This window comes from Erpetoichthys calabaricus, chromosome 6 (assembly GCF_900747795.2).
Source record: "Erpetoichthys calabaricus chromosome 6, fErpCal1.3, whole genome shotgun sequence".
Taxonomy (NCBI): domain Eukaryota; kingdom Metazoa; phylum Chordata; class Cladistia; order Polypteriformes; family Polypteridae; genus Erpetoichthys; species Erpetoichthys calabaricus.
Genome location: NC_041399.2, coordinates 217328196 through 217346035, shown reverse-complemented (window position 1 = coordinate 217346035; position 17840 = coordinate 217328196). Strand labels below are relative to the sequence as shown.

At 53.1% G+C, this 17840-nt stretch overlaps 1 protein-coding gene across 3 annotated transcripts; it reads right to left on the bottom strand.

The window, feature by feature from the left end:
- Positions 1-2027: 2027 nt before the first annotated feature.
- On the bottom strand, positions 2028-6480 carry higd1a (HIG1 hypoxia inducible domain family, member 1A). 3 transcript variants are annotated; one of them, XM_028790868.2, is made up of 4 exons: positions 6389-6480; positions 4437-4535; positions 3120-3251; positions 2028-2469 (listed from the first exon to the last, which is right to left on the bottom strand). In XM_028790868.2, the coding sequence occupies exons 2-4, from the start codon at positions 4528-4530 to the stop codon at positions 2411-2413; spliced, it is 285 nt and encodes a 94-aa protein (XP_028646701.1). In that variant the 5' UTR covers positions 4531-4535; positions 6389-6480; the 3' UTR covers positions 2028-2410. The 3 variants fall into 3 exon arrangements, with proteins under 3 accessions (XP_028646701.1, XP_051784699.1, XP_028646702.1); XM_051928739.1 differs by lacking the exon at positions 6389-6480 and adding an exon at positions 6364-6374; XM_028790869.2 differs by lacking the exon at positions 6389-6480 and adding an exon at positions 4606-4752.
- Positions 6481-17840: the final 11360 nt, after the last annotated feature.

Genomic DNA, 17840 nt, shown 5'->3' with positions numbered 1-17840 from the left:
GGCCTTTAGGGCTGCCGTTTGTCTGAAACGTCGTAGCTCGGGAGAGGCTGAGGGTGCCCCCCGTTTGCATTGTCCTTGCAGGCTGCAGCCCCCGTAACTCGCCGTGTTTCAGAGTCGACTCGTTTACCTAGCGTGAGTGAACTTGTGACCTTCTCTCAGGTGAGGAGCCGTCACTTCATTGTCACCGTGAGTCAGCAGTCGGGTGCCGCGCCTCAGGTTGTTCTTCACGATGTCGAGTTTCCTTTCCTCTCTGAGCTTCAGCTCGGTGTTGTGGCCGCACCCAAGGTGGTCCGCCTGATACAGAGTGGGCCCTCAGGCTGTCAAACACTAAGAGCTTCCTGACAGATGGGGGCTGCTGGCCCTCCTGGTGTTTTGCTTTGGTGGGCTGCCGCCTTTGTACGAGGGTCCAGACTTTGTTTCTTTGACTGCAGGATGTCATCGGACCACCAACCCAATTCTGTCCTTCAGATGTCACTTTCAGAATCACAGGCCACCCTCCCCTCTGCTCCGTTACCAGTTTGGCTCTCACATTCACTGATTTAGGGGTGCATTGAGCAGGCCTGGGGTCTGCCTTGGACCCCATAATGGAGACAGTGGACAGACACACACACTGAGCAGCCGACCTCACACTGCGCCAGTTTAAAGAACAAGAGGGCGACGTGGCACTCGGCTTCATCAGCTGCCAAGCCCACCCTGTGCTCACGTCAGTTCACATCACAGTCACAGTGGCAGACGTTTGGGCGGCCCACCTGTAGGTCACACACTCCACAGACACTGGGCTGCTCTTTACGGCGCCTTTCACCCTGGACTCGTCCCATTGGCTCCTTGCACATGCAGTGCATTGTGGGTTTATCTGCCAGCCACCTTCATAGGGCGCCATACACGTTAGACAGCTGCCTGCTCGGACCCCGTCCCAAATTGACCTCTCGGGTGCCCTCACACCCACACCAGACACCTCAACATAAACCGTGAGCTCAAAAGGCTCGGAGGTCCACCAAGCCTGCGCCCGTAACACCACAGTGGGCTCTCTCGCTGCCCGCCTTAGGAGACGCTCATGCGGTGCGTTCCCTGGCATACCAAGGGACCTGTTCCAACTTGAGCTGGCCTGGCGCTCGGGGGGTCTGATCTCCTTTTTGAACGGCAGCCTCAGCCCAGGGGGTCCACACCCACAGGATTGCAGAGGGAACCTTTGATGTCTTCACCGCTGCTGTGCCAGCTGCCTCGTCTCCTTTCCTCCGTGACATTGGCCCGTCACAGCCCTTGTGCCCACCTTTACAAATCAGACTAACACCCCATTGAACATCATAATCATCACGTGTGTATGGCGCCTGTGGACCCCCTGAGAACAGACGGAGCAGGTGGCAGAGAGCTGCAGATGAGGGTGGTGCAGTCACACCATAGTAAATTTCACAAAGCAAACTCAAGATGGCATGAATTATAACAACAGAGTTGACCCCCAAGATCAGCAAAATGCTATCACTTTTGGGGGCTGCTGCCATCATAACAGGCATGGCCACGTCATTTGTCTCCGTTTAGGTGCCACACGCTAACAGAAATACCAGGGTGCTGCCAGTTAAGACGCGCCAGTCAAGCCCAGGCCTCTGCTCCATCCTGCCTCCGGTTCAGTTGTCAGAGACCCTCATAAATCGTGGAGGTGCAGCCGAGTGAAAGAGGAACGTAGTCGAGTGTGTGCTATAATGAGCCACACGATAGATACCCAGTGGCACAAACACAGAATGGCAGGCCCACCCTTTTAATATGGCAAAGTGAGGGGACATGCAGACGTCACTCCCACCTCAAGCACTGAAATCGTGTTGTGTCGGCAAATCCTGTGACCACCCTGCCTTCACCTTAGGAATAAAGACAGCAGCAGGGGCCACAAAATCGTCAGCTGTGGGCAACTGGTCAATGTGCACATTGTGACAAAAGGCGTAAAGCAGGTGTGACAAAGTGACAGACATGCTACAAGCGGCCGTTTAGACCCGAGTGACAAGTGAGCTCAGAACAGAAGGATCAGAGACAGTCGGTCAACTTGGAGGGTTTATGTGGTCAGTAAGAAGGTACTGTGAGCGGTCAGTCCAGACTTTCAATATTTAGAGTTCTAAATATTTTACAGGTTTGAGAATAAAAAAATAATAAAATAAAAATAAAAATAAAAGCATCTCCTGCTACATCCTGGGTATGAGGATCAGCTCTGCCACTCATCCTGCTGCCAAGTCAAGTATTCAAGTCTGGTAAGCGCTGCTGCCATTCTGGTCCCATTCGGAGGATGTGTGCCACGCTCTAACGTTAATTAATTAATAAATACGTTTAAGTGTAGGAAAATAAAATAAAACTCTTAATAAAACTCATGAGACGCACTTCACGTGCACTGCGGTGCTGAAGAAAGGCATCACGGTGGTCGGCGTCACTACTTCTCCTGCTCCCGTGGCTTCACAAAGTACTCTCTGTACATGGAGTAGGCCACCCCTGTAAGACAAAACAACAAGAAGCTGTCACGGTGCCCGGGGTGTGCCCAAGTTGTACCATCTGAATCCCATATTTACACACCCATTCATCAGGAGGGGCATCAGGCCTTGCCCTAAAAATGCCCATAACATTGCCAAGCACGCCGGTGTGCTGCTCAATAACCCTTTAAAAAGGCCACCACTGGGGACAAAATGACACTCCAGCAGTGTTGGCACTCGGATCACGCCCACATCAATCTGTAGACTTCTTGCTCACACCCACCCTTTGTAATTCCACTGGGAAGTTCTTTGTGATTTATGACGCGCTCCAGGCGGATGTGTGGCACTGCGTTAACCAACTGTGTTCTGGGCTGCACCATCAGCAGCTCTGCCAAAAGTGCCACAAGGCACACAGCAGCCGTCTATGGCACCTTCTCAGTAATACAGTGAGGCAGGATTTGTGAATGTGTGCCACATAAAAAACAGACACAAATAAATGAAGTGCCACAGGCTACGTGACAGGCAGCAGCTCGAACCAATCACACACCCAGGTCCCTGAAAACAAACGAGGCAACGCCTCCAATGACCCAGCAGTTTTTCTACAAGATGGAACAGGACCTGCAGAGTGCCAGACCGCCCCCCTCTCAACCCCGTGACATCCACTCAACTCACCCAGAGTCATCGCTCCAACGACAAATCCTTGTGCGGCCACTCGCATGTGGATCAGGTGGACAGACATCTTTGTGTTCCGGGATTTCAGCCTATAAAGACCGTAAGCCACAATCCCAGCGAAGCCCGCCATACCTTGGAGAGAAGACAGACAAGAGAGCCGTGACCACCTGTGACGCTCAGGTTAAGGACTGCGATTAACCGAATGGCAGCTAAAGCCAACGACAGGACGGGTCACCACACGAGACACGAGTCAGAGCAGCACATCCCAGGATAGGATGCTGGGTGTGCACACTCCCTCATACTGGGACAGTTTACAGCCCCAAAAGAACCCAAGAAGAAAACCCACCAGCATGTAATGGGAACAAAAATTCAGCACTCGAACTCAAATCCCTGGACCTTTTTGGCTGCTATGCCCCCTCCACATTACTTGTTTAGCAGCAGTTACTCACATGGTGAAGTGCCCGCCTGCCTTTACCACATTCTGGAAAATACTGAAAATTCCACTCCGATTTTGCCAGGTCGGTGTGCCATACTGCAGTGGGGCTCACGGAGGACAGAAACACGACGCTTTGCTCGGACCCCCTGCAGCGGTGCTACTTCTGTCCATCTGAAGGTCTTGGAAATTCTCAGGTGTTCCAAATTCTTTGTTGGAGTCTCTGGGATGATGGACTGAAATCCACAGGGAGGCCGGAGGTGCAGACAGCGAGGGAGCACACAGACCCCAATAAAACTAACCTGCCTGACAGGACCCCACCTCTCCTTCTTATCTTCACTCACTCTGGTGCCATTTGGGGACCCGCACAATAAACTATGGGGGCAGATGCTTTACCATTTACCTTTTAATGGAGACCCCCTTTCAGAGTATTTCAGCTTTGCCTCTTTTGTGTTGTGTGGGTGGGAGATGAGGGGGTCACCGATGGTCCACCTTCTGTTCTCTTAGTCTTCCATAGTTGTTGTCTGCGGTCCCCAGCTCCGTGTACATTTTTATTATTTGCTCTTCCCCGACTTTACTGATGTTTAGCCAAACTGCTGCTTTTTCATTCATGTATTCAACTGCCGATGCCATCGCGATGTACCAGCTGGGGCTGCGCACCACAACTCTGCTTAATGGGTCTTCTTATCGTCATGTACCCCTTTAGTCTTTTAACTGATTCTCAGGGCACTGTTAGGCTCGCACACGACTACATCTCACCTTCGCTTTTACTGGCCAGCCAATGAGGCGGTGGGCACTCATCAACGGGCATTCCGAACAGTGACAACCAAACAAAAAGTATCTGCACAACCTGAACTGTCAATCAATGTGAAAAACCCACTCACCAATTGGCACAAAGGGAGCCTCTTTGGACTTCCTGAGCAGTTTGGATGTTTGGCCCTCCTCAGAGTACGAGGAGACGGTGCTGGCTGCAGACATGATTGCTGGAACAGAAAGAACAACATTAGCATCAGGGATGAGCAAAGACCCCCATCAGCCCCCCACCAGCCTTACCGGAGACACCTGCCCTGACAAGCGGAGGAGCACGACACTGAATTGGCTCTCGGCACAATGTCACGGCTTCCTTGTCTGCCTCTTTATATGCGAGGGATAATTACACAGAGACGAGGTGTTGCAATCAAATAACCGACGATGACAAAGCAATCCAGAAAAACGCACACACACACACACACACGTGCGCCACAGGGCAGGTAGACAAAGTGCGATTACGCAACCGCAGCTCAATCCGAGTCCCCCAGCTGCTTGTTGCCGGGTGCCGCCGTCATGAGGGCCCCAGGATCTGGTCTGGCAGCTGATGGCCAGGAGCGCCCGTCTGAGCCAAAGGCACTCTGCTTGGCTTTGATCTCACAGGCACACTTCAGGTGCTCTTCAGTTTAAATAAATAAAAGCCAATGATGTGCCAACCAAAACACTGTCAAGTCGAAGTGAGATAATGACCAGAAGCCAGCTGCAATACTGCAAGCCCACCTTTCCGGCTATTAATTCATCCCACTGTCACATGCGGACCTCAAAGTCATCAAGAAAACCACACTTCAGCTGGAGATGCCAGCCACTCACGTGGTATTCAGCCAGCAACAGGTAATCACGATGAACCTGTCAGGAAGGCCGGGGTCCTGGCAGCGCCAGTCATTTCCACTGTGCCACACACAGCAAGCCTGGTCACGGTCAAGAGACAGCAAACGCATCTGCTCCTCCATTGTGCTCCTGGACCCCAGTGCAGCAGGCTGGAGGGCAGTGGAGAGTGCAGATAGGGAAAGGCAGATGGGGGGCTTCAGGTTCATGAAGACTCAGTGGTCCTCCTCAGTCAGTTACAGCAGACCGACAGTGAATATCACACACATCCTCATCTGTTACAATGGCGACCTGTTGGCATGACCAGCTACCTGCACACTGTAATGGAGACAGGACAGCGAGTGACATCATCGGGGGGCCACTGTCAAAGTGGACTGCAAGGCAGATTAGAGAACAGACCCCTTAATGCATTCACGTGGGACCACCACAGACCAAGCCTGCCCACTACGGACACCTGGGAGGGTGAAGCTACCGTACGTACCTGTCGAAATTTGAGACCATCAGTCTGTGTGATTTGTAGAGACCCCTGTGACTCACTCGAGGTCACCGAGTCCGCTCGTTTTATTGGTGTCCTGTCATAACACATCTGAATGTCACCCTCAGTTTATAACGGCCATCACTTCACATTTCAACAGCAGGTGACATCAGGGTCACACCGGTAGTGCGGTGCACGGGACTGGGCCTGTGACCTTGTGCTGCCAGTCCAGCGCCATGAGTTCTACGGGGTCACTCGACCCCTTTCTGACGTCAATGGATGCTGGCTGGCTGGCTGGCCTCGGGGCTGCTCCAGCAGCAGGCCTCACTGGACGGATCTGGGCCTCTAAAAAGGTGGCCGGACTCGGGGGTTAGCCGTCCCTCAGGGGGGAGGTCAGGTCACTCGGCCCCTCAATTCTCCCTCTGTGCTCTTCCGAAAATGGACGGGAAGTCCCAGCCGCACTGCTGCGTCACCACATTCGTAGCTTTAAACGAACAGCATTTACAAAACGTCAAGTCATCACGGGATGCGACACGGGGTGTCACTTCACGTCACGGGCCGAGCCAGCACCCTCGTGGGGTCAGTACCGCTTAATCCGCACCGGCGAACTCTCCCCGATGGCGTCCGTCAAAATGCCGGCTAAGCAGCGCCGAACGTGCCAACAGCTCCTGACACGTACTGACGGGGACCTCCCGGCTCTCAACCACCCCCGCCGCCGCCGCCACTTACCTCTTAAACGCTCACTGAAATTCACCTCTCCGCCGTTCACTTTATACCGGACAGCCGGCAACCGAGGACACGCGCCTCTTGCGTCATCGAACGTCACTGAGAGAGCGCGAGCAGGGAGGCGGGAGCAAGTAGAAAAAAAAATCAGCGCGCTCGCCTCATTGGCGCTCAGTTTCACCCGCCGGGCGGCATTTCGGACGTTGGAGTCCACCTGACGTGACTGCGGCCGACGGCGAACAATCCACGCCAATCAGAGCGTCTGGGCACGCGCGAGTCAGCGCCGCACGTAAAAGTCACACGCGTGGTGGGAACTGAAACGCTAAGTACCAAAGCGAAAGCTGACAAGTCGCGAAGCGCGTCACACGGCGAGACTACATTTACCACAATGCACCACGGCCGAGGCCGCCGCACTCGGGTACTGTGCAGTCCTGCACCGAGCGCTGGAGAAGTCGGCGTCATGTCCTGCTGCTCCATGTAAGGCGAGGAGAGAAAAAAGAAGACCAGCCCCCCACCCCAGGGGCGTTTGTGGCCGGCAGTGGGCTTTTATGACACACGTGGGACGTTCTAGAGTAGGAAACCACCGGAGGTGGTGGACGTGCAGGCAAGTGACAGGTGCAAGCAGGACTGGCGCCACCATTAAGGCGAGGTGTTCGCCCAGGGCGCAGATCATAAGGGTTGGGGGGGACAAACCCGGCCGCACGGGCTAGCTACCGATCAGTCGGTTGGCGCACTAATAAGCGGAGCAAAATAACAAAACACCGGCAGTGGGTGCAAGTCAGGCTCAGTCCATCAAACGTTATTTATATAGCGCCTTATCTCGGAGCCACCGACAAAGCTCAGCACGTTCTACCGTGGAATATCGACGTAAGAGGGACTCGCGTACACACCCCAGTACACAAACTAGTTTGACATGAACAGGTCACTTTACACGGACTGGACACTCGAAGCCGTGACGTGACCTTTCACTGGTGCACATCTGTGTTCCCTGTGTCCTCAGATATGACAGTGACAGCTCATGATGCACCTCGGTTTGCTTTGGCTTTTCTGTGTCACACACACCACACCGTCCAGCTACTGTTACTTGATTACTTGACTGACCGCCTTGACAAATGAAAGCCAAAACTGGACAAGTCTGGCACTGCCAATTATCTCACCCTGCCAACAGGGTCTTTCTGTCCCTCTGTGTGTCCTTCTGTGACACTTGATGTTACTGCTTCCTGAACTGGGCTACTCCTGGCCATCAAGAGAGACGGCGTGAAGGTTTCACATCGACGGCGATGGCCATTAGTGCCCGAGTAAGGAGAAGAGCTGCCAGTTGTACTTGGTCAGCCAGACTCTCACCTTGTAATCTCTTAGTATTGTGGACCACATGCTTGTCAGTCTATATAGTGCCTTTCACAGTCAACACCACCCCAAAGTACCTTAGCCATTCAGACTTGCTTCTCACAATCATTTTGGTGACCACAAGCTTTACACTCCTGACCCTGAGCCAACAGGGGTCCTCGACACTCGGACTTGTCAGCCATGTTGCTCCTGCTCTTGTGTTTGGCGCCTGGAACTGGTGCAGTTGGGATGATGGGGTCACTTGGCATCTCCTCTAAGTGGTGTGACGATGGCATCACTGAACCTTCACTCCCCCCTGCCATCTCATTTTTTTTTAAATTACATTTTATATATTCCTTACATTTTCCGCAGTTCAGACTGAAGATGAGGTAAGAGTATCAGGCCAAGCCCTGAGCCCAATGTCTTAACTCAGAGGTGGTGGTGCCAAGCGCCAACCTTACGGAGAATGCAGACGTCGACTACGACGAGCCTGAAGGGCTCCCAGGACCTACTGTGACCACTTTCTGTGTGACCCTGACCCACCAAGTGCCTCCAAGGTCAATTACCCATCATGCCAAAGATCACATTTGCATAGTTGGCACTTTTATAATTCTAAGCAGGCAGTTGATGGAAAAGTCATTGTAAATGTGTCCACTCAAAGGGCCATCTGTTCAGTGTGGCTCTGGGGGACATTCACAGGCCCTCAGGGTACAAAGGGTTAGGAAGGTCATCTGCTGGCCAGTAAGACGTTAATCACAACTGGGCCTTCTTCCAATGCACCGCCACCACCAGCACTCCACAGGTCTGCCACTCCTAATGCCCAGTCCAGGGGTGGCCCTGCCGTTGGCGTCATATTTAACGTTTGCTGTTGTGTTTATTTATCGCCAGCCTGGTCACACAAGGAAGACCCTCCCAGTACCGTGGGCCCAAACCTGAAGCAGACCTCCACCTCCTCATTTCCACTTCAGTTGCTGTGATTATAGTGCTGCTGGGTGCCCCCTGCTGTCCTGATGTGGACCCTGAGGAACTACAACAATACGGTAAGCGGACGACCCAGATGAGGACATCACGAGACGAGGCCTTGAGGCCATTTTTACGTCCCTAATTATATTTGATCATTTTACTGCAAGTTAATACATAACTGGGGACCTTCTTGGCCACAAGCAGGAGGATCGTTTTGACGTCAAAGTCTAAGCCTAAGCGGGCGCCGCCGCTCTCTGTGAGCCGAAGACTCGCCCATGGAGGGAGCTGGCAGTGAACTGGAGGGTGCAGGGTGCTCAGCAGACAGCAATCAGGGGCTCAAGGGTGCATCTTGTGAAAGCAAATCAAATGCTGGTGTATTGACTGGTCACTCACTGGTTAATTAGGGTAACGGCCAGTAATGGCAGCAGGCGCTCCTCTTCTGAGGGTAGAAAATGGCAGAGTTCAGACAATCATCGTGGGCTGTCCTATGGATGGACCGGTGACATCCCCTACAAGATGGACATGCGAGCAGCGGGGGGCCCCACTAAAACACCGTAAGACGGGGGTCCTGTCCTGTCCTGTGTTTGATTGCTGGAGTAACTGCAGCATTTCAAGGCGAGCGCCGTCTCTCGTTTCTCATCTTGGGGTCCCTGTGTTGGCGTGAATGCCAGCTGTCGAGTGACTGCAATTCTAATGAGCATGCGCCCCCTGCTGGCTTTACTTAAAGATGACATGACATGGCCTTAGCCCCCAGCCTGTTTCACTTGTAGTAGTCTTCAGACCTCTGGTCCAGCTCAGAAGTGAAGGCAGAGGGAGCCTTTCAGGTACAACGTGGCGTGATGCCCTCATAAACCGGGCACTAGAAGACTGGAGTTTGCTCTCGCTAACCAGTTCAATGCACAGACGGTCATCGCTTTTCCAGTTCTGCCTTTTACACAGAATGCACCCCGGGTCAGTCGACATGTCTGTGCCGTCCACTGGTGTGAGTGACCCGTCGCTGATTCTGTGAGCTCTCCTTTGCAATGGCAGATCATTAAATCAATCAATCAATCAATCAATCAATCTTTACTTCACCCGTGGCAACAACATGATGGCACATTCATACCGGGAGCTCCATGTCGCGTGTCCTCATTCACACCCGTCGGCTTCACTTCACTTGACTCTCAGTGTGGTGAAGTTGGCCGCAGGCCGCCAGATGAGCGCCAGCCATCTCTGCTCACTTTCAGGTCACCTGTCAAGTTTAAGGAGGAAGAGGAAACAGCCAGTTAAAAACGTGACAGGAGATAAGACGTGTGTTTATGAGAAAGAAAAAGAATTGACCAGGTGACCCTGACCAGCGCACGCCCAGGGCAAAGGGCAGGGGTGGCAGCCTCAACATGGCACTTGTCTGCCTGGGAATTGCCGTTTTCTGACTCAGGTGTGCCGTAGGTCAGCTCCGTATTACGAGACCACCCATCAGTCTTCTCCCTTTGGCGCCTGTGAAGTTCCGTTTTAAACAAGAGGGATGCAGTGACCTCTCGGGGGTCCCCTTTGGCCCACGTTGGCCTTGCAGCATCGTGACAGTTTTCTTCACAAGTGAACTGTGCCATTAGACTTTACTGCATTGCCCAGGTGGGCTCAGGTTCAGAACCCGCATCTTTTCACCAGGGCATATTTGAGGCCCGTGGCACTCAGTCCTCTCCGTCTCAGGAGGTGGGGTCCGCTGCCGGCTGAAGCGCACTTCTGCTCCATTTGGGGGACCCAGAGAGGCGACTCTGAGATTCTTCGCTGTACGTCTCCACGCCAATGGCAGCAACTCTCAGTCCTGCAATAAAACTCAAGTCCCGGGGCACGAGCTCCCCGAATGAACGGCTCACCTCTTGAGATCTGATAGAAGACGTTCAGAGAGATCGAGGTCACCATGGACGGGCCTGAACTGTGGGGGTCAGCAGGCATCCTGGACGTCAGCCTTAATAGGGTCTCATGTTAGCTTCGTCTTGTCAGGCCCCTTCTGCCTTGTACAGCAGACGGGCGTCCCAGGGATGGAGTGGCCCTTTCTGACGGACAGCCCAAGAAGAGCAAGAGGTGACCCGACTGAAGTGTTTAAAGTGCAGCGGGTCAGACGGTGACTTTAAAATGAGGGACACAGCTGGACACTTGTGAAGGGAGAATGTCACACCAACATTAGGAAGACAACCCCAGTGACCAAGTAGTGGACTTTAGGGACTTGCTCTTTAGAAGAATGAAGTGGACAGGACTGGCGAGCTTTGGTGGGCCTCTTCTCATCTAGAATGTTCTAATGTTCTTAAGAGTTCCCTGAGACCCTCCTTAGTCCTCAGACCTCTTCTGGTTAACTCAACTGGCAAGCTTGGAGTCCAACGAGACGTAGTGGGCAAGGGCACACCTGGCAGGAGGAAGTGGGGCCAGTAAAGTGAATGAGGGCCGGGGAGGGACCCACAGGGGCACTTTGTTGTGCGGTCTTGTCATATTGAAGCCCTCTTTTCCATTAATCTTGGCCTCCTTGCTCGTTTTTTGGGGCCTGACACTGCAGTTCTTCAAGGTGACAATGACGAGGCCGTCAGTCCTGTCACAACTTATCTGTCCACTGCCACTTTGAGCTGCGGAGCATCAAGCCAGTCGTGACGCCCCTGGTCAGGTGAGCCAATAAATCGCTGAGTTTTTGTGTTCAACACTCGCTGCCTCGGACCTTTCACACGTGAAGCATCACAGCAGGCTTGGCTTTGACTTTCACTCTTGTGATTCCCATAAAGCCGAGGCCACTCACCGGTTTGAGTCAGTCGTCCGAGCGCAGATCCTGATGGCTTCAACCTCGAGGTTTGCATTTCAAGCCTACAAACGAGAAGAATCCAGAAAAGCCTGAGAGTTCTTTACAATGAGGAGGTCATTTCAGTGGGTCCTACATGAGTGTGGGCACCACACATGAGCAGCAGGATTGGGAATTAGTGCCAGGTGTGTGCCAGCTGTGACCATGTGACCGGGGTCAGCCAAGTCCATCTCCAACAGAAGCACCGTCAGAATCATCCTGGCATGCCCATGGCGACTGTGCCCGTGTCGTCATTCACTGCAGGACCCACCTGGCAATCTGCTCCTCCAGCCTCCTGAGCGACTGTGAGGCCGGGCGGGTGTGGAGCGTCAGGTTTACCGAGGACTGGATGAAGTCTCTCCTTCCTTCCCACCGCCGCACTCTCGCCTGCGTCAGCGCAATCCGGCCCTCCAGATCAGCAAAGTTCTCCTTCAGCTGCTGCATCTGATTCAAGAGTGGAAGCAGAGAGTGAGAAGGTGGCGCAGCTCAACTGACGGGCAATCTGCTTATTAAAATCTGGGGGGCAAACGGGACAAGACCCCCTACTCTTTGTGGTCTCCACACACACACAGACAGAGAGAACTCACCCGGTCGCTCAGGTCTGCCCTGTTCCTCCTCTGCTGGGGTGTCTGAAGCTGTGCCAACGAGGCACATTTCGCCCAACGTCCAAGGAGCTTCTGGGGCGCAGCAGCCTGTCGGAGGGCCCACAAAACAAGAGCAGCACTGTGAGCGCAGCGCAGAATGGGGGCGCCCGGCACTGATGAGGCGAGGCGTACCTGACATGCTGAAGAGCCGCGCCACAGGATGTCCCCCTGCCCAGACTCCTCCATGGCCTTTTCCAGTCCTCCTAGGACACTGGCGTGACACTTGACCGCCTCTTTTATTTCCAGGTTCTGTTTCTGTAGCCTGAAAGACAACAAGAGAGACTTTAAACCTGTATGACCCACAGGGGGCGCTGTCTGCGGCGTACACAAGGGACTTTCAAAGTGCCGGTGCTTTTTGTTAAGACCCTCAATAACACGACACAACTCGGTCCTTACTGACCGCTGAATGAACAGATCTGGCCATTTAAAAGAAGGACCTGGAAGGGCAAAACAACAACAGGCTGGGTTGAGCAACGAGCAGGAGGGAGGATGATGATGAAGGCCAAGCTAATGGGGCGGACCCTTTACATTTTACCATCATAGCCCACGTAAGACCACCTGTGTTCTCCATGCCAGAGGAGGCTGCTGGGTCAGCTGGCGAGACAACCTGTGGCCTCAGGCCAGTAACTGAGGTGTGTGTGACGGGCTGTGGTGGTCTTTCTGATTCAGTTGACGGTGTTACTGAGTGATGGACAGCAGAGGGAACTTCACAAATCTCTCTTAACAGCGGACAAGCAAGGTCAGTGCAATTTAGGGGGTCTGTGACGGACCACTGCTGGCGTTTGGGGGTCTGTGATGGACCGCTGCTCATGTTAGTGGGGGTCTGTGATGGACCATTACTGGTGTTAGTGGGGGTCTGTGATGGACCATTACTGGTGTTAGTGGGGGTCTGTGATGGACCGCTGTTGGTGTTTGGGGGTCTGTGATGGACCATTACTGGTGTTAGTGGGGGTCTGTGATGGACCATTACTGATGTTACTGGGGGTCTGTGATGGACCGCTGCTCATGTTAGTGAGGGTCTGTGATGGACCGCTGCTCATGTTAGTGAGGGTCTGTGATGGACCGCTGCTTGCATTTGGGTGGGTCTGTGACGGACCGCTGTTGGTGTTTGGGGGTCTTTGATGGACCATTACTGATGTTAGCGTGGGTCTGTGATGGACCGTTGCTGGCATTTGGGGGTCTGGCGTGAGAGAAAGAGGCCTTGCAGCTGCTCAGACACCGAGTTTTAGGGGTCCGCCTTGTCATCTGCTACTCACATCGGGGCCCTGGAGACCTCAGCCATCAGGCTGCACAGCGGAGTCCAGCCAATCGGATGACAGGAGCCCACTACCCGACGACTCCTGCGATCCTCCATCAGAGATGACAGAACAGCTTGGCGGGTGGGCAGGGGCACCAAGTGCCACATTTGAGCACCAAATAAACACACATGCATAACAATTATGGCACACTACACGGCCAACAGTACGCGGGCACTCCTCCAAATGACTAAGTTCAGCTGCGTCAGTGAAGAGCTCAGGGACTTTAGACGTGGCACAGCCATAGGATGCCAACTTGGCCACCAGGCAGTACGTGACAGTTCTGGTCATCTGCTAATAATGTCAAGTGGACGTGTCAAAGAATGGTGACACCTCAGCCACAAAGTGGTGGCCCATGCAAACCCACAGACTGGGGCCACCAAGAACTCGAATGTACAAATGGCCTTCATCTGTGACTTCACACACAATGGAGTTCCAAACTGCCTCTGGAAGCCACAGCAGCACAAGAACTGAGCGCCAGGGCCTTCATGAGGTGGGATCACAGGGCCAACCGGGTTCAGTCAAAGAACGAAAAGCAGGTCCCCATAGCGTAATGCCAATGAAAAGCCACTGCGTCACAAGACGTGACAAATCGCACTCCACTTTCAGGGTGTGGCGAATGCCAGGGGAACATTACAGTAAGCGCTAGGAGTTTAGTGGCATCGTGGCAGGGTGTGGAGTTAGGCCCCTCGGTCCCAGTTTGTGAAGGCCTCCCTCATACCTTGCATGACTGTGCCCTCCTCAGCAAAGCCAGGGCCACAACCTGAGTGGCCTCCACAGAGCCTGGACTTCAGACCTTTGGGACGCCGATTGGGAGCCAACGTCATGACCCACCTCACAACACAAGGGGCTCAAATTCAAAAAGACTCAACTCCACGGGTTTGGAATGGGACGCCCAAGAAGCTCAGGCAGGTGTGACGGTGAGGTGGCCACACGGTGTATTTCTCAGGCTCTCTGGTCCACTTTGGGCACTGCTCAGAAGAAAATGGGAGCGCAGCCCAAGGGCACTTGCTGCATTGCTTCCTTATAGTTTTGTGCCTTTAATCCCACTTGGCGGACAGCAGTGGCACAGGCTGGTGGATTCACAACCCACCTCTGCAGACGTCGCTCCAGCTGCCTCATGTGCCTCCACTCTTCCTTCAAGGCCTCTCCATTCTTGAAGGCCGACACTCTTGGCTTCGTCCGACTGCGCGGGGCATCTCGTCTTGGCAGCTGAGGGTGAAAAGAACACAGAAAGTGAAAGTGCCAGTGGGTACAAAATGGGGGCAGTGGGTGCAGAGCTGGTCATCTGGGTTTGGTCAAATGAAGAGGACAATGAGAAGGAGACCCCCATAAAGTAGTGTTAACGGAGAGCCACCGCGTCATAAGACTCGATCTGTCCGCCATATGACGGATCAACGAGGACGGCGGCCCTGAAGTCAGTCAGTCAGTCCTAACAGAGGGTCCCGGGGGTCTGCTGGAGCAAAGCACAAAAACAAACCAAATGAAGACGCCTGAGAACAGAAAGAGCAGCGCCAGCCAAACACACGCGGTGAGGCGCCAGTCAGGTGGTGTGCTCTGGTCTTTGTGAGGTGTCTGATATACCAACGTCTGCAGAGCCCACTGGGGTTCGAGTTGGGTGGCTTGGGTCAGATCGGAGAGTTTCTTCTAAAATCAGCCAACTAACAAATCGCATGAAAGGTCAATGGCATCCAAGCGGGTTCCTGAGCTGTGCCCTGTCACACGCTGGCGAATGTGAATTACTTGCCGTCCCCGCACTCACATTACGTTACGGTCTTCTAAGAGGACTGCATGGCACGCGTCGTACTTTAAAACTTTTGCTTACCTGCCGGAGATCATTTCATGTCCAAACATTAAAAAATGGCAAAACACACGGTGCCAGCCTGCCACGACCCTGTAACTGATTCTTGACGCTCTGTTCATCTGTTTAACCTCTGACTTCTGTGGTGACGTGTTAAAGAGCGAGCCGCCAGGCTGAAACATGAAGACAGACATGAAGCGTCCCGCCCGTCTCTTTTCATGCACACTTTATAAATACGAGGATATCAGATCAAAGTGTTCAAAGTGCCCGAGTTGTCACACTGGACTGAGATGATCAAAGTGCTCTTGGCACAAACTCCACAAAGTCCAGCAGCTTTCTGCTTCATCCATAAATGACGACAGTCTAGTGCCGAATGTGACAGGGACACGGCGGACTCACACTGTCCAGAAGGAGCAGGGATACCCGTCTGTCGTGTGATGGACGGTCAGATTCTCCAGGATCTCCACACTCACGTTGGTGAGCTGAGTGAGACTGGCGAATGGCAGCTTTCTGTCATTAGAGGACTCACCGGAGGACCTCAGATTGACAAGGTCACTGGGAAGGCTGGACTCCATCCTTTAATAAACCTTCATTTCCAAAATGTGCTCACCTGCTGCCTCCCAGCTGCACTGTGCCAATGTGGCGGAGGTGTCGCTCTTCTTTGGGTGTCTCGGTGACAGACAGGAGTTTTTAGGTTTCCACGTCCTACTTGAGTCCACACCGGGCTTAGGCTGCAGCTGCTTCAGTCACTTAATGAAAGCACAGGCAGACCCGGGACCCTCGGCCTCATAAACCGTTCAGTGCCTTCTGTCTTCCAGTCCACTCGGCCCAAGAGAACACCCAGGGAACCGGCCCAGCGTCAGAGAACCTCAGCACAAATGGACGACTACAGGCCCGCCGCCCCCACGCACACCTGAAGGGAGACCTCCAGACACTAAGAGCTGGTGAGGTCCCCAGAGCATAACACGAGTAACGAGACCCCTTCTCATGGTGCCCACAGGCAGAATGCCATTTTAGGACTTTGTGGCCAAAGCCGATGAAGAGTGAAGGGCGGACAGTAAGACAATCTCTCGATTATGAGAGGAACTCCTGGGACGAGACGTTCATCAAAGAGATCTTTCCAGAGAGTCCCGTGAGACTTCGTCAAGTCCCGCCCTCCTGTCAATCATCTGCGCCCTCTGATTGGTGTGAATGTCTGCTGTTGTCAGGCGCACTTCCTGCACTCTCAGCTCTTTTACGTTTTTCTCATTGATGAAAAGTCCTTCAGACATACATGTTAGACATACAATCGGCTCGTTTCATTTGTAATCGTCCATTTCTGGACAGTCATTCTATACGATGACACATCAACGACTAAGTGAAGAAGAAAAGGTGAGGCGTCGAACAGAGGCCCAAAAGAACAATCAAATTTGGAAAACAAGGAAAGTAACAATCAGCCCGGAAGGAGTGGAGCTGAAAACCTCGCAGGTCTAAGCGGGGACGGAAATAAAAGACAAAGAGTAGAAGAGGCAGAGCAGGGTAGAGATTATGAAAGTAGTCCAATTGAAAAGGCACAGACACTGATAGTAGGAGCGCTAACAGGAGATCAGCGATACGGACACATGACAGACAGAAGGATGGAGACTTTGGAAGGCTTTAGAGCTGAAGCCGGAGACTTGTGGATCGTCCAGCAGGGTGGAGTGGCGCTTCTTCACAGATTTGGTGTCACTTTAAAGAGGACTTGTGTGTTCATTTCAAAGCCAAACACAACAGAATCGTAGAACTCAACGAACACCTCAAACGCAACATCAGACGCCATTCACGTTCAATTTCTTACACTGGACTCTTCTGTAACTACGGTGAATTTCTCACTGTGATGCCATCGGTTTACATTGGACATCTGGTTCCCCATACCCCCCAGTGTGCCCTGCATGTAGCTGACCCTCCATGGTGTGAACTACCGAAGATGCTGAGTATAACGAAACCAACAAGAGCGGAGAAGTTCACTCTTCACACGTCAGTCCACTTTTTAACTAGAAATATACAAAACCACGTGGACGTCACGTTTCGTTTGAATCCCCAGGAAACTGTGAGAGTGCATTGTGGGATACTTGGCCTCACTGCAGAGCAGCTTACATTCGCTCTCATTGGCCGTTAAGGTTTGTCACCTGGCAGACCACCGGGACCCCCAAAGCGTATTTTTCAATTAGAAACCCAAACTTCCATCCATCCATTTTCCAACGCGCTATACCCTAACTACAGGGTCACAGGGGTCTGCTGGAGCCAATCCCAGCCAACACAGGGTGCAAGGCAGGAAACAAATCCCGGGCAGGGCGCCAGCCCACCGCAGGACACACACACACACACACACACACACCAGGGCCAATTTAGAATCGCCAGTCCACCTAACCTGCATGTCTTTGGACTGTGGGAGGAAACCCACGCAGACACGGGGAGAACATGCAAACTCCACACAGGGAGGACCCAGGAAGTGAACCCAGACGGGTCTCCTTAGTGCGAGGCAGCAGAGCTACCCACTGTGCCCCCGTGCCACCCAAAACCCAAACTTGATTTTTTTTTTAGTTCTTACTGGAGAAGGAAAAGCACAACAACAACATTCACACATTCAGTCAGTCAGTCATCATCA

Bases quoted from the DNA above. Each gene is read 5' to 3' on its own strand.
- higd1a (XM_028790868.2), bottom strand. From the start codon at position 4,530: ATGTCTGCAGCCAGCACCGTCTCCTCGTACTCTGAGGAGGGCCAAACA. The intron at 3,252-4,436 runs GTGAGTGGGTTT...CTTCTCTCCAAG, and splicing joins GGCTCCCTTTGTGCCAATTG to GTATGGCGGGCTTCGCTGGG. The intron at 2,470-3,119 runs GTGAGTTGAGTG...TTTGTCTTACAG, and splicing joins CGTTGGAGCGATGACTCTGG to GGGTGGCCTACTCCATGTAC.